We start from the raw sequence: 16,741 nt of genomic DNA, 5'->3' as shown, positions 1-16,741 counted from the left end.
AATAAGCTGTGGAAAATTCTGAAAGAGATGGGAATACCAGACCATCTGACCCGTCTCTTGAGAAACCTGTATGCAGGTCAGGAAGCAACAGTTAGAACTGGACATGGAACAACAGACTGGTTCCAAATAGGAAAAGGAGTACGTCAAGGCTGTATATTGTCACCCTGCTTATTTAACTTATATGCAGAGTACCTCATGAGAAACGCTGGGCTGGAAGAAGCACAAGCTGGAATTAAGCTTGCTGGGAGAAATATCAATAACCTCAGATATGCAGATGACACCACCCTTATGGCAGAAAGTGAAGAGGAACTAAAAAGCCTCTTGATGAAAGTGAGAGAGGAGAGTGAAAAAGTTGGCTTAAAGCTCAACATTCAGAAAACTAAGATCATGGCGTCTGGTCCCATCACTTCATGGGAAATAGATGGGGAAACAGTGGAAACAGTGTCAGACTTGATTTTTTTGGGCTCCGAAATCACTGCTGATAGTGATTTCAGCCATGAAATTACAAGACGCTTACTCCTTGGAAGGAAGGTTATGACCAACCTAGACCACATATTAAAAAGCAGAGACATTACTTTGCCAACAAAGGTCCGTCTAGTCAAGGCTATGGTTTTTCCAGTGGTCATGTAAGGATGTGAGAGTTGGACTGTGAAGAAAGCTGAGCGCCGAAGAATGATGCTTTTGTGGTGTTGGAGAAGCCTCTTGAGAGTCCCTTGGACTGCAAGGAGATCCAACCAGTCCATCCTAAAGGAGATCAGTCCTGGGTGTTCATTGGAGGGACTGATGTTAAAGCTGAAACTCCAATACTTTGGCCACCTGATGTGAAGAGTTGACTCATTGGGAAAGACCCTGATGCTTGGAAGGGTTGGGGGCAGGTGGAGAAGGGGATGACAGAGGATGAGTTGGCTGGATGGCATCACTGACTCGATGGACATGAGTTTGGGTAAACTCGAGGAGTTGGTGATGGACAGGGAGGCTTGGCGTGCTGCGATTCATGGGGTCACAAAGAGTCAGACACGACTGAGCGACTAACATACACACACACACACACACACACACACACACAGAATGTGTAGGCTTTTTGAACTCGCTTTTCATTCAGCAGTTTGCATTTAAGATTCCTCCTTGCCTTTCTAATGGCTTACTAGGTTATTTTTATTGCTGAGGGTGCTACAGTTTATCCATTCACCTACTGAAGGACATCTTGGCTGCTTGCAGTTTTTGGCAGTTATAAATAAAGCTATGATTAATACTCAAGAGCAGGTTTTTGTGTAGGCAGAAGTTACTTGGGTAAATACAAAGGTGTGTGACTGTTACCTGTGATTATATATAGTAAGACCATTCTGCTTTGTAAGAAACTGCACACCTTTCTAAAGTGACTGGACCTTATCGCATTCCTACTAGCATCCAATGAGTTTGCTTTCTGGATATATTTACTGTTTATGGGCTTCCCTGGTGGCTCAGCTGGTAAAGAATCTGCCTGCAATGCGAGAGACCTGGGTTCAATCCCTGGGTTGGGGAGATCTCCTGGAGAAGGAAAAGGCTACCCACTCCAGTATTCTGGCCTGGAGAATTCCATGGACTATATAGGCCGTGGGGTTGCAAAGAGTCGGACACGACTGAGCGACTTTCACTTTACTGTTTATATTTCAGATAATACCCTTTTATGTTTTGAATGCAACAAATTACTTTGGTCGTATAGTTGATAAACATGAGGATCTTTGTGCAACTCTTAATGCTGAGATGAAAGAGTATTTTGAAGACTCCAGTAATAAAGCAACTGTTGAAAAGATGGAGAAATTTGGATTATATGGATTAGCAGAAAAATCAGTTTTTCACAGGTAAAATGTCTCTATTTCATCTCTACAAGTTGTGAAGCACAAGGTAACATTAAATGGTATTGAATCCCTATTTTCATCTCTGTCCATCTGACCGGTGTGCATATACTGAGCCTGGCTGCCCCCCAGGAGGGTGGTGGCAGGGTTGTATGCCCACATGCCCAGCTCAGCTCTACTCCCGAGCTCATCGGCCCCGGGCTGCTGAGCACAAAGCAGGGATGACAGTGTGGCATTTATATGTGACCGTCATCGAGCTGTTACTGTCCGGCACACACGTGCATCTTTAACTCATGGAATTCTTACAAATTCCCATAAAATGAGCACAGTTCTCATTTTACAGATAAGCAGACCGAGTCCTGGGCTTCCCTGGTAGCTCAGCTGGGAAAGAATCCGCCTGCAGTGCAAGACACCCTGATTCAATTCCTGGGTTGGGAAGATCTGCTGGAGAAGGGATAGGCTACCCAATCCAGTATTCTTGGGCTTCCCTGGTGGCTCAGCTGGTAAAGAATCTGCCTGCAATGTGGGAGACCTGGGTTTGATCCCTAGGATGGGAAGATCCCCTGGAGAACGGAAAGGCTTACCCACTCCAGTATTCTGGCCTGGAGAATTTCACGGACTGTAGAGTCCATGGGGTCACAAAGAGTAGGACATGGCTGACGATGTTCACTATGTGTGTATACTGAGCCCTGGCGAGGTTATGTAAGTTATCTAAGGTCAGCTCAGGAAGCGGCAATCAGCATTCCACCCTGCCTCACATGGTGTGTGCTCCCATGTCCACTGAATGCCACACCTGTCCTTTCTTTATGATAGCCCAGATCGAGAACCTCGGAACATTTAACTTGTCAGGTAAAGGAATTTCCTCTCTTTTTCAGAATGCTACACTATCATTTATACGTAGGTATGAAGTGAAAGTGTCAGTTGCTCAGTCATGTGTAACTATTTGTGACCCCATGGACAAAGTCTGCCCAGCTCCTCTGTCCATGGAATTCTCCAGGCAAGAGTACTGGGGTGGGTAGCCATTTCCTTCAACAGGGGATCTTCCCGAACCAGATATCAAACCCAGATCTCCTGCATTGCAGGTAGATTCTTTACCATCTGAGCTACTAGGGAAGCCCTTATACTTAAATTAAATAAATAAATCATGGCTAAATGCTCTTGCTGACTGGAGCTATTTTATTTCTAGTATGGAGTTAAGCCATGCAGTTTAGGGGAAACTTCTGTGTGATTTGCTTTTAGCAAGTAAGTTGAGGCGACAGTTATTTCCCTTTGGGTCTCTGTGTTAGTCTGAGGCCACTGTTGTTCTGCAGGGTTCAGGTGTTGGAGATGAGCCAGAATGAGGACACATGGGCCCTGGATAATGTCCTTGTGAAGTTCATAGATGAAGGCAGGACTGGACTCGTCACAAGAGACCAGTTGCTGCACCTCCCAGAAAGTTTCCACGCACTGCCCCCCCAAGCTGTGGAGTTTATCGTTTGTAGAGTGAAACCCGCGGACAATGAAACTGAATGGAATCCAAAGGTGGGTTATTTGGGCTTTTTGTATTTGTTGACTTCTAGAATATATTTAACCCAGAATAAACATGGAGTTGAGGTGTATTTGAATTTGGAGTCCTGGGTTTGGGTGAAATGCTTCATGTTTCTGGGCAGGGATGCACTTCCCAGCACTGTGCTCTGAATGTAGCTCTGAACCCTGAGAGGGGTGCCAGACATGATTGGCCATCATTATCGATAGTGCTCCCATACTTAGAACTGGTGTAAAATATGCACTGTGCTAAAAATAAACTTACTGTCACTTAAAGAGAATAAACAGTACAAGTAGCTACAAGAGTGGATACCCCTGTTACCTCTCTGGAGGGACCAGGTAATTCCACTGTAGTTGGGAAGATGGGCAAGGAAAGAGCGAGTCCAGAAAAGCTTCCAAAGGAAGAGACGTTTCCTCTGGGCACTTCAGAACAGGTAACTAGGATGTCACCAAGTAGACCAGGTAAGGCATCGAAGGCGAAGAAGCCCACCTGTGCCAAGACATGGAGCGCACGGCTGTCCCAGGTTGGTGGAGAGACCAGGTAGACAGTCTTGCTCATCACCAGAGCAGTGATTCCTGTTCATAACAAGGCTTTTAATTCTTCAGAGGAAGGTTACATTTCATACAGTCTGATGAAGAGGATATGAAAGAAGCCATTGTAGATGGCAAAGTAAAAGGTTTGGGTTATAGACAGTGGCCCTGAGTGAGGCCAGAGGCAAGGGTGCATCCTGAGTGCAGGTCCGTGCTGTGGACTCCCCACACCGCGTGTTTCCCAGCGTGGATGCACAGCTCTCATTCCTGTATCAGCTGTCAGCCTGTCTTTACAGGATGGATGTTTATTTCTTTAGAAGTTCCATGAGAGTGACAAGAGAGAGTCCCACTGTTAGTGGAGACCAGGGTGCCTCAACCCCAGCATCGCTGGCATGAGCAGCCCCAGTGTGCAGCCTCCTCCTGGGGAGCAGCAGGAATACTGCGTGCTTGGGACTTGGCACCTGTCCTCATCCTTCTCCGCTGGTGGTTACCCTTGCTGGTGTCGGCGCATTATGGCCTCCATAACCTGCTTTATGGGGTGGTCATGAGGCTCAAATGAAAGGCGTGGAAAAGCTTCTTGTGAAACTACCGAGCAGGTACAGAATTAAGTATTTCCTTAAAGCTTCAGATAAATTTACTTATGTGTACTTTTTTTCAGGTTACTAGGTACATTCATCATAAAATTATTGGAAAACTGCATGATGCAAAAGTGATATTGACTTTAGGAAATACAGTTTGGATTGATCCAATGGTAAGAATGCAGTTTTCTTGAAACATGTGCTTGAATGTGCTCAATGCCTAAGTCGTGTCTGACCCTTTGCAACCTCATGGACTATAGCCTGCCAAGCCCCTCTGTCCATGGGATCTTCCAGGCCCCTGAAATTATCCAAATTGTTCTATCCTGTTGCTTGAATAACTCTTTGCCTCACATAAATGGAGGCTTATTTGATAAGGTCTCTGTGTGAAGGAGAGCTTGTCTCGTGTTATTTGGGTCATGAATGTGTGGTCATGGGTTTTATGGTTTAAGGGAATCTTTTATGTTGTAACCCAGCACTCACAGGCATGTGTCTATAAATCGCATGCACTTAACACGTACCACCAAGAGAAAATTCATGAAACTGTTGTTAGTACACGCGGCAGTCTCTGCTGTTGACAGTTCTTTTCCCGGTGTCAGTTGTGCACCATTAATCTCCTTTCACAGCCCTCCGCCCACAGAGGTGGGAGCCCTGGGGCAGTCCCTGCCCTGCAGGGGCACGGCCGTGTGCTGGTCTAGTTGTGAATGATCTTAAAAGTGGTCACCAGTGTGGCAGATTCCAGTCCTTGGGCTTTCCAAGACAGGTTTTATTGTGTTCATGGTTTCCACCTCATCCACTCACCGAATACTTATTGAACACCTCCTGTGTGCCGGGACCTGTATGGGGCACTGGGGTTCCACGCATAAGCAGCCTGCTGTCCTGTGGAGCTGCCGTGAGGGTGGGCGGCGAGACAGAACGCGAGGCAGGACCTCGGGCATCCCCTCTGAGATCGCTCCCAGGCCTGCAGCGTCCCTACTCTGCTTGTACCCCGGGGACCCTACTTTTCACTTCAGAGTTGTGCTCTATTAGACTTAAATCTTAATTATTATTATTTATAAAGTTTAAAGGAATTCAGTTCATAAAAGCTGTTTTTTTAAAAGTTTTTTTTTTTTCTTAAGAGTGAAAAAGCCTTAACACTGAAAAAGATGAGTTTGGGTATAAGATTTACAAGTGAGAGGAGAAAATGATTTTTGGAAGGGAAGGTAGAGACTACCAGTGCAGGTAAATGAAGAGATTGGAGGTGGGGCGGTTCTTAGTTGATGTCGTAATAATATTGTGGCGGTTCTTTATTATAGAAATAAAATGGAAACTTTATTAATAAGCAAGGATTTTTTTAAAACTACAGCCAAGAGAATGAAGCAAAAAAAAAAAAAGAAAGGAAAACCATGTGGCAAATAGGCTTCCTTAGCTCCAAAGTGTAACCTTGTCCATGGCACCTTGGAGGGGATACAGACATACCCCACCGCCTTCTCCCCGACACAGCAGCGTGGTCCCCGGGCTGAGAGGAAAAAGGTTCTTCCCTGTTCCTGGATGGGAGAGCATTCCCAATTCCTGGTCCCTGGGGAGGTGTGCCTGCCTTGCTACCCTGGTCTGCTCCCCCAACCCAGGAAAGTCCTGGGGCCACACCTCCCACCAACAGGAATCAGACAATTGCAGATTTCCATGTTTTACTTAATTTTGTGTAAACTGAAATGGATGAGAATATTTTGGTTGCAGAAAAAAAACAAACGGAGGAAACTGTCCAAGATACAGGATCTAGAGCCTTGGCATAGGCCCTTTCTGGGCCTGTAAAGAGCCTGAGCCTTCTTGTTAGGAGAGGTGAGAGTATGAGAGGGAAAATCAGAAAGATCTCAGAGTTGTGTGTGTGGTTACAGCATCACAGAGGGGTCTTGTCTGGGGTTTTACCCCAGGACTTGATCTTGGCCCCTGCTCCACACCTGATCTTATTTCCCCAGTATGCGGCTGGGTTCTGGAAGACTGATGAGGAGACCCTTGCACGTGGTGGCATGTGCCCTGGTGCATTGAACACTGCACAGTGAGATAGGGAGGCCATGAGAGAATGTTTGTGATTCATCTAAAGTTCTAAGTGTGGTTCTTGCAAACCTTGTATTTTTTCTTTGATTCAAGGTGCACGTTACAAAACTTGAAAACTTGAAAACTTCTGTCATTGATTATAATGTTCGAGCTGAAATTTTATCAATGGGAATGGGCATTGATAACTCAGAACATGTAGAACAACTGAAAAAATTATACAAAGGAGCTAAAATGCCATCTTTTGAAGAAAGCCTGAACCAGACCCTGTAAGTGGATTTTTGTCCCCCTTTGGAAGAGCTGTTTTGTGGAAATAGAACTCACAAGCGGAATGAACAATTTTGCTGAAAGTAGAGTAGTCGAATGAGTCTCTGTGTTCCCATCACTCAGTAATTACCAACATTTGAGGAGTCTTATTTTATCCACACTCCAGCCCACACTTTTGTTTCTGCTTGACTATTATAAAACAAATTCCAAATATATTATTTCACCATATCGCTTACAGAGTGAACTTTTGTTAGCTCGTTATTGACAGCACATACCCGGAGAGGTATACACATAGCAAGTACGGCTTAATGGATTTTCTGAGCACGGAAACCAGCCCAGATCAGAACAGGGTGCCACTCAGAGCTGCCTCCTGGTTCTCCCCAAGGGCAGCCGCCTTCCAGACACAAAACAACGTGGCTGACTGGTCCCTGGCTCGTGTCTCTTGTGTCTCCTGGCATCTTTATCTGTTCCTTGTGGAATTCATCCATGTTGTGCGTGCAGCTGTAGACCGTGGATTCTCATTGCTGTGTCATATTCCGTTGTATGAACACAGCATGATTTATGTCCCCATTCTGTTGGTGGGAGGAGTTTCCAGGTCTGGGCCACTTCAGGTGGCACTTTAAACATTTCTTCATCATGCTCTTTGGTGCGCTAACGAATGTATTTTTGATGGAATGGAATGGAAACTGCTCACCAGTTTTCCAGGTCGGTTGTTCCAGTTTTCATGTCCACAGGAAGATATGAGAGAGACTTCTGAAGTCTCTAGAGAGTATACTGGCAGCCCCTAGACGGGAGGATTGGACTCAGCATGTGTGTGTCCACCAAAGGACTTGCATCAAGAGCTCCTTTCAGTCAGAAACAGCAGACACCTAGTAGAAAACGGGACAAAAGATGTGAACAGACACTTCACAATGTCCAATTCATTAATTAGCTGTCCAGTAATTAATGTGGAAGGGTCCTCAGGCTCATTACTCATCAGGGAAATGCAAAATAAAGCCACGTGGAGCAGTACCACTTCATAGCCATGGAAAGTGAGAGAAAGAAAATAACAAGTGTTGTCGAGGATGTGGGACAACAAAAGGCTTTAAAAAAACTTGACTGAAGTGCTGTTATCACAGCTAGCAAAATTATCGGTAATTTCTTAAATTGCATTTTAATTGTGTTAAAATACACGTAACAGGATTTCTCAATTTTGTTTTTTTCTAAATGTGGCAAAATACACATAAAATCTATCACTGTGACTATTTTTTAAAGAATTTATTGGAGTGTTGTTGCTTTACAATCTTCTGTTAGTTTCTGCTCTATAGCAAAGTGAATCAACTGTGTGTATACACATATTGCCTCTTTTTTAAATTTCCTTCCCATTTAGGTCACCACAGAGCACTGAGCAGAGTTCCCTGTGCTATATAGTAGGTTCTCATTAGTTTTCTGTTTTACACACAGTAGTGTATATATGTCAGTCCCCATCTCCCAGTTCATCCCACCCCACTTCCCCCTTTGGTGACCATATGTTTTTTCTTTGTGTCTGTGTCTCTATTTCTTCTTTGCACATAGGTTTGTTTATCTGTCTCATTTTTCTAAGATTCTGCATATGTGTGTTAATATACGATGTTTTTCTCTGACTGATATTAAGTATACAATGCAGTGGCAGTACGTACATTCACATTGTTGTGTAACCATCACCACAGTCCATTTGCAGAAGTTTTCAACATTCCATCCAGACACCCTGTACCCATTAAACCATAACTCCCCTTCTTCTCAGCCCCTGGAAACCTCCTTTGTACTTTCTGTTTCCGTTAATTTCCCTATCCTAGGTACCTCATACAAATGGAATCCTATAATATTTGTCCTTCTCTGTCTGGCTTATTTCACTTAGCATACTGTTTTCAAGGTTTATCCATGTTATAGCAGACGTCAAAATTTTCTCCTTTTTAAGGCTGAAAAATATTCCACTGTATGGCTGTACTACAGTCTGTTATCCATTCATCTTTAGTGGATATTTGGCTGTTGTAAATAGTGCTGCCATGAACACTGGTGTGCAGATATCTAAGTTCCTACTTTCAGGTCTTCTGGAATTTCTGGATCATATGGCAGTTCTGTGTTTAATTTTTAAACTGGCAAACTGTTTCCACAACAGCTAAGTGTTGTGTTCCCATCAGCAATGCACAGGTTTCCTGTTTTCTCCACATTCTGGCCTAGAAATCAGCCTGAGGTGAAAGCTTAGGGTCGTCTTAGGACTTTTCTGAGTGAATGTCTTGTCTTCGCTCCAGACGGCTTAGAATGGACTACACAAATAATTCACAAAGTCGACTCTGCCCTCTCTGGTTTCAAGGGTGGAGCTGGGGGAACAGGAAGTTGGTTCAGACAGCTTCTGGTGGTTCTTTCAGTGTTATCTATAGGGAAATAGGAACTTGGAGCGTCCTAATCCACCATTTTGTTTTGGAGGCTGGCATATTTCTTCAGTCTAACTTTGTTTCAGTTGACCTGATTAATAGATAAATACTTTTAATTGAAGTTGCCAGTAGGTAAAGTTAAAATTTTAAAATTCATTCATTTATTCAGCAAACTTTTTTATTGAGTGTCTTCCAGGCATGCAGTGGTGAACTAAATAGATAAAGGACTCACATTTTAATGGGAGAGAAAGACAATAAAGATGTTACAGAGATACATAGGGGATCAGACGGTGGTATGTGAGATGGAGCAGATTAACGCAGAAGGGGGAGAAGGCAGTAGCAACCCACTCCAGTACTCTTGCCTGGAGAATCCCAGGGACAGGGGAGCCTGGTAGGCTACAGTCCACGGGGTCGAAAAGAGTTGGACACGACTGAGCGACTTCACTTTCACTTTCACTTCACTCAAGACAAAGGTGGATCACTTATAGGAAACCCCACAACTACTGTTGAGCCCCAGCTCTGAACCAAGCACTCTGCTCAGTCCCTGTGCACAAATGATTCTGCAATCGTACAGTAGTGTTGGACACCTGTGGTCATAAACATAGATGGAGGGGTGTCAGAGACCGTGAGAGCTACAGAGGAAGTTTGCCTCCCAGGAAGGGACTCCGTTTCAGGATATGAATAGGCAGCTGTGGTATTTGCTGGACCAGAATCGAGGAGCATGGCACCATCCTTATAGCAGATTGGAAAGGGGGACAGAGTCTGGGGACCTGAAAGGTTGACAGACACAGGGGAGTGTGTATAATTGTGTCATTCTGAGCCCTCACGACTGAGAAGATAGTGGCAGGGTTGGCTATTCGAGGATGTTTCTCAGAGAGCAGCCAGCTCAGAGGGGAGGAGACACGGAGTGGGTTTTGGACTTGAGTCTCAGGTTATTGAAGTTATAAACCTAGAGTGCAGGAAAGTGGATGGGGAGGCTCTAGTTTGCTGATGTTTGAGGACAGTCATGACTTGTGTAAGTGTGGGAGGAGGAAGGAACTGATCCCCAGTAGATGAGGGCCGAGAGGAGGAGGTCAGAGCCATGGTAGAGGAAGAGGGTGGGCGACGGAGGGTCTAAGGCTGCACAGTGGTGAGGGGAACGAAGCCTGAGAAGGGGTCCATGCCTGAGTGGTTGGAACACGGGACACTGCACTCCATGTCACAGGCTTCATATGTGTCAGTCAGACGTGCCCTTGGAGACGAACATGCGCAGTCCCACCCATAGAGGTGTGTATACACGTGTTCATATGGGTTTGCTCCTTTAGGCTTGAATTAACTTGAAAAGGATGCACAAGAAATGATTTATGTTTTCTCCCTTGAGAAAGGAAATTGGTGGCTGGGGAACAGAGGGGAGGGGAGAGATTTTTCACTGTGTAGACCTTTTTATCTATTTCTAAAATACTGAACCACATGTATGTGGTTACCTGTTAAAATAACCAAAAGAAAAACACAATTTTTTATAAGAATGAGATTGCCCTCTATATATTGATATGGTGTAATTTCCAGTTATTAAGTACAATAAAGTAAGGGATAGAAAAGTGAATGTAATGTAGTATGTTCCCATGTGTTTAAACATGTGTGTGTGTTTTAGATAGAAAGATACAGAGGGCAATATTTGCTTTTTCTTGCAAAGAATGTTCCTAGCAATAGATCCAGACTGGTAAGAGGGTGTCTAGGAAGCTGGGGCAGGAGAGGAAAGGAGATGGCTTGTACTTTCTGCTCTTTTATCCTCTTTGAAGTGGGCAGCGGTGCATACAATTCTCAGAGTTACGTGATTTGAAAAGAATTTTATTTTGGCAAATGAGTTCCTGCATTTGTTGGATGATGTATGTCGATCAGCCACTTGGCGCCTGATGCCAGTAGGGCCCAGAGCTGGCTGACCTGCCTGTTGTCTGTCAGGGAGCCATAAGTTCTATGCAGATCTGACTGCTATAGGAGGCACTTCTCAGCCATGTGTGGCTGGCCTGCCTCCCTCTTCTTGCTGGAAATCCCTGTAGGGAGCCAGATTTCTCCTGTCTCTTCACCTCACGGTTAACCTCTGCCTCTTCCGCCCAGGATACCTTCTTCCAGAGAAGACAATGCTTGTCTGCCGAGCACATGGCAAGAGGACAAGGGCTCAGAGAGAGGAACTGACTCCAAGACAAACTCAGAAAACCAAGAGCATGGTTGGTTATTTAAAAGATGGGTCACTTAGAATCACTAATGCTTGGAAATCTTCTGATGTTTAGGCTTTCCACTTTTAGATGAATTAGAAGGTGATATAAACTGATGTTACCTAACTTTCTATTTTTGACAATTCAGCTTCCAATTTTTTTTTCTGTAATTTTTTTCCTTTTTGTTATTTGAGGTATAATGCTCATCCAGTAAAAGTGCATGGATCTTAAACATACAGAATTTTCCTGTGTGTACACATCCATTACCCCACCCAGGTCAGGCTATTGGCCATTTCCAGAATCCCAGTGGTATCCCATACATACTCTTCCTGTCTGTAACCCTGCTTAGGAGCCCCTGTTCTTACTTAACCATACCATCAGTGTTGCTGAATTGGAAGCACATGGTATACACTCTTGTGTCTTCTTTCATTCAACATTATGTCTGTGAAATTCATCTAGATTATTGTAAGTAGCAGTGGTACTTTATTGCTGAGTCATATTCTGTGATAATGGGCTTCCACTGTGGCTCAACTGGTAAAGAATCTTCCTGCAATGCGGGAGACCTGGGTTCGATCCCTGGGTTGGGAATATCCCCTGGAGAAGAGAAAGGCTACCCACTCCAGTATTCTGGCCTGGAGAATTCCATGGACCATATAGTCCATGGGGTCACAAAGAGTCGGACATGGCTGAGCGACTTTCACTTTAATTCTGTGATACGAACATACTGCAATTTATTTCCCCATTTGCCTGTTGAAAGACATTATTTTCAGCTTTTGACTATTGTTAACAAAGCTCCTTATAAACATTTTTTCTCAAGTCTTTGAAAGCCTCAGACGTTTTAGATTGAGAATTGCAATTGCACTGATTTACGAAATGTTATGTGCTGCAGTGGTCCTTGCATGTACTAACCTGCTGTTCTGGAAACCGTTAGGGGCCCAAGAAGGTTGAGACGGCAGGGAAACTGGAGCAGTGGTGTCCTATGTCCGACAATTACACGTGGTCCTTTTTCAGAGAGTTTACATTCCCGACTGTTTAATCATAATACTGGTCAAGGCAAATAGTTCTTTTCTTAATCTAGTATTTGTTTTATTAGTTACACTAAGTGATGTACATTTTACTTTTTTTAAGTTGTTCTTTGCAACTGGATACTTTGGTTACTATGAAGTTTATACTCATATTCTTAGTAGTTCCTCAACTAAAAGTTGCATAAAATGCCAAAAGTACATATAATATATATATTATATATATGTTATTTGTAATATATATATGTTATATATTATACATATATTATATATATTGTGGAGTCACATATAAATAACCTATAGGAAAATTTGACTTTTTGTACAGAAACTTTACCTGAAAACACTGGAGGTGCTTCCATTAACAAAACTACAGAGCCGCCGAAAAGGTATGCTCATTGTTGGGGTCTCCTTTCCTTACTTGCCTAGCAAATACACAGAAATGAGTATATAATCCTCTTCCCTTTCTTCCAGCTTCCACCCACAAATAAAATGGTTCCAAAAAGAGGATGTGGTCATACTGAAGATAAAAATAAGGAATGTAAAAGATTGCAAATGTAAATACTTTAGAGATAGAGTTGTTTTCAGGTGGGTTTATGTATCACTTATAAAATAAAATAGAAATAATTTCTAATATTTTAAAAGGCTGACTTTATTTCTTTTTGTAAATCTAGTGCCTGGGTAGGAGAGAAATTTTACTTGGCTGATTTGGAGCTGCAAGCCAACATAATAAAAGATGATTGCAAATGCATAATTAAATATGATGAACCTGTAATCACTCTTGCAAAAGAGCAAAGAGAGTCCTGGTGTGGCTTACTCAAACAGAGGGTGAGTAGAAGTCAACCATTCTTGGTCTTAACACCCTGAGTATGTTTTATTCTCTCAGGTAATTTAAATTGTTATGTTGAACAGAATCCCAATGTGGCTTTTGATTTTGATCACTGGGAAGACTGTGATGAGGATAAGGAGGATAGCCACTTTGCCAAAGGTAAGAAGAGGTGCACCCCCTCCACAGGAGAGTCGTAGGACCTGAGCATTATGGGGGTGGATGCAGTCACTCAGCAGACTCCAGGAACGCAGCCTTTGTAAAAACGGGCCATTAATGTAAAGCCCTTAGGTGTTAGTTTTCTCCTTGTGGTTGATCTTGGTGTTAAATGTTCTGCTTTGAGGAAGTATCAACTCTTGGTTATAAACATACCTCCTTGTACAAATATTTCTCCTAGGAAAATAACTTACCCATAAGCAGGCACATTTTACTTGCATGTTTCTTGCTTAAAATAATGAAAACTTGAGTCACGAAATATAGAGCTAGAACCCAAGGGACTTTTTCTGCAATGACCAAAATAATGGAGGTGAGGGAAGATTTGCTAATTAATCTATAATTATTAACATATTTTTAATAATATCTACCTCTTTTAGTTATAAATTCTAAAAACCTGCCCTGCAACGTGGCAGGCTTGGTTGAGACCAGTGACAAAAGTTCAGATGAAGATGAAAGTGAGAGTGAATGAGAATGTGAATTAAAACCTACAGAGTAAACAGAAATGGATATTGCTGTGTGACCAGAAGCTAAGAAGACAAGCAGTCACATTCAGACCTTTTTTCCCTCAAGGATCAAGCGTTACTGTGTCACCTTGTGGCACTGGGATTAGTAATGGTGAGAAATTCTTAATTGATAGAAAAATGAGCTAATGATGAGACTCTGGAAGGAAGGTGGAAGCAGAGACACTGTGAGTGCAGGGCTGTCCTGCTGGTCGCCTGGTGTGAAGCCTGCCTTGACACTCAGGTTGAGTGATGCAAGCCAGGCATTTAGGTAATGAACTGTACCACCTAGAGTTCATTGTTGTTGTTTTTTCATCTAGACCTGTGTTTGGTACGTTCTTAAAACCTGATCTTGCACATATAAATTGAGATTTCTTCAAATTCATACTCTGCACTGCTTAAGAGACCTTTTCGACGGCTTCCCTGGTAGCTCAGATAGTTAAGAATCTGCCTGCAGTGCAGGAGACCTGGGTTTGATCCCTGGGTCAAGAAGATCCCCTGGAGAAGGAAATGGCAACCCACTCCAGTATTCTTGCCTCAATTCCGTGGGCAGAGGACCCCGGCAGGCTACAGTCCATGGGATCGCAAAGAGTCAGACACGACTGAGCAACTAACATTTCACTTCACTTCACTTTCAGCCATGAGTTAGTTGGCATTCAACATAACTGTGTGTGTGCTAATATTCCTAGTAGTCTTTACATATTGATAGCTGGTTACCCAGGGTAAGCTGACATCTTGCGAAGAGACAGTCCAAGGGTGAGAATGGGCTTGCCTCAGCAATAGCAGCCTGACCCAGGGCTTTCTGGAGGTGAAGCTTCTGAAGTACCCTCGGAATCTGCAGTGTCCAGGACAAACGGGACACAGGTCTCTCTCCAGTGGAAGCTGAAGAGGACTTGTGCCTGAAGGTATCAGAATACCCGGACATGGTGAGCCCTAAAAACATTCATGACCTCATCACGGGGCGAGGCTGCAGCACCCACAGTCACGAGGTCATCAGGAAATGTGCATTTGTCATGAGCACTTAAATGTGGAATGCCCAGAGCCTGGCTTTCCACGTTAACTGGAAAGTTAGACAGGCGAGCCGTTGGCAGATTTACACCCTGTGCGCTGCTTGAGTGTGGGTCTGGCAGCTTTGCCTAGAATTGGAAAAAAACATGATGGAACATGACTGTTAGGACGGCCCCCAGAATCTTTATTCTCTTTTACACATCAGAAAGCACAGGTGCCCACGTTTGGTATACGTCCCAGGTATGGAGCACCGCCTGAACGGGAGGTGAACTTTGTGTCATCGAGCTGTCATGTCCCGTGAGCAGGCGCAAGCCATCCTCTCGCTCTCAGTTTCCTCATGTGTAAAATAAGACGGTCTGCTCCTTGGTGGGCCTTGCCCAGCTGTGGGGCCGGGAGTGCTGCTGGGTGGAGTCGTGCGGCTGCCCTCTGGCGGGAGGACATGGTGTCCAGCCTGGACAGCTGCCAGGATCGCATCCTTGCTGCCGCTGTGAGCTAGTGGTTCACTGGCAAGTGTCCGATTGGCACATGAGGTTGTACCAGGGGTGACTGTCCTTTTTTCCTGGCTAAACTGGACAGGCTCTTCAGGAAGTTGTGGCGTCTTTGCTGGCAGAGGTTCTGATTCTGTGAAGCTCTTGTAACATTCTTATCCCATGTACGTTTCGGTTTCACTCCCACCGGGGAGGCCTTTGGGTCGGTGGCCAGGCTTCCTGAGCTGCACTGGCTTTTTCCCTGAGGTTGTTGGCCACCTGCAGTGTACGCGCCATTGTATTGTCTCTTTCGTAAAACACAACTCGTAATAATAGCAAGCAGTAGAGCTGCACAGATGTGTGCCCAGGTAAAAATGATGGGGTTTCCTGTTCTCAGAGAAGATGTAACACTGATTCTCTTGTCTGGTTCACTAACAGCTGAGGGAAAGTATTGGGCAGAGGATGGCTACATGTTTTAATTTCAATTTCTTTTTTCAGACATTTAAATTTATGACTATTTGAAGTTCTGAATTACGTTCTGTAAGGTACAGGACTACTGGCTTGTGAAGTGTAAACAATTACTAATTGTTTTTTGTTGTTGTCATTCTCTACTATTAATATGTACTGATTTCATGTTTTGGGAAATTTCTGAAAGGCATGGTAAAAGTACCTTTGTGTGCTTCTAAAATTGCTCATGTTCTTAGTTTTGGTGTGAAAGTCTTTTGCAATATATCAATAAAATTTCAGTGTTTTCATGGAAGTGTTACTTTTTCCATTCTTTTAGACCATATTTTGTCAGGAATATTCCTGAGTGCCAAATGCAATAGAATTTTATACGCCATAGTTCCTGGTTTGACTAAAATACCAGTGAAGGTTGTCAGGGGACCTGTGACGCTGAGCATCTTGTGGACACAGGCTGTGGGTGGTTCTGGGCAGTCAGCTTTGCCCTGCAGGCCTTGACATCCAGCCTGGGACGGACCTGCCACATACGTCCCAGGTGAAATATAGGAAGGGGTGGGGGTAGGTAGTAAAGCATTTGTACTTGAGTATTTAAAAAATATATTTCAATCAAAGCAAAGTTTCATCAATTTTATATTTAAATGTATGTGTGTGTGTGTGTGTGTGTGTGTGTGTGTGTGTGTGTGTGTATGCACCTTTCTGATGATGGAGCTGAAAGAACACCCTTTATTGAAGCAGGTGTGATGTGCCCCTTGCTAGAGTCATTGTGTGGTGGCAGTGGCTCTGATTTAGTCCTTCCCGCCACCACCGTTCTTCTGGGTTATGTCTTCACCTGCTGATTTCAGCCAGCACCCACCCAGAGAATTAAGGATAGCTAAAAATAATAGTATCATACACG

General features: G+C 43.9%; 1 protein-coding gene across 12 annotated transcripts in view; it reads left to right on the top strand.

Moving 5' to 3' along the window:
- TDRD12 (tudor domain containing 12) overlaps positions 1-16,144 on the top strand; it is a 77,215-nt gene extending 61,071 nt beyond the window's left edge. For 7 of the 12 annotated variants that reach the window (XR_014059559.1, XR_014059558.1, XM_081510442.1 and 4 more), the window contains 10 exons: positions 1,654-1,841; positions 3,146-3,356; positions 4,549-4,641; positions 6,593-6,765; positions 11,251-11,360; positions 12,696-12,756; positions 12,842-12,955; positions 13,042-13,195; positions 13,280-13,355; positions 13,787-16,144. Coding sequence is in view for 7 of the 12 variants with exons in the window: in XM_081510442.1 (XP_081366568.1) it covers positions 1,654-1,841; positions 3,146-3,356; positions 4,549-4,641; positions 6,593-6,765; positions 11,251-11,360; positions 12,696-12,756; positions 12,842-12,955; positions 13,042-13,195; positions 13,280-13,355; positions 13,787-13,878 (1,272 nt within the window). In the remaining 5 variants the exon portion in view is untranslated. Of the gene's footprint in view, positions 1-1,653; positions 1,842-3,145; positions 3,357-4,548; positions 4,642-5,583; positions 5,687-6,592; positions 6,992-11,250; positions 11,361-12,695; positions 12,757-12,841; positions 12,956-13,041; positions 13,196-13,279; positions 13,356-13,786 lie in introns of those variants that run through there. The other 5 variants (XR_014059556.1, XR_014059560.1, XR_014059555.1 and 2 more) reach the window with 2 other exon arrangements.
- Positions 16,145-16,741: the final 597 nt, after the last annotated feature.

The sequence above is a fragment of the Giraffa tippelskirchi genome, chromosome 7 (assembly GCF_054371585.1).
Source record: "Giraffa tippelskirchi isolate mGirTip1 chromosome 7, T2T-mGirTip1v1.2.pri, whole genome shotgun sequence".
NCBI lineage: Eukaryota > Metazoa > Chordata > Mammalia > Artiodactyla > Giraffidae > Giraffa > Giraffa tippelskirchi.
Note: the sequence above shows the minus strand (reverse complement) of the source record. Positions and strands in the feature narration are given on the sequence as shown.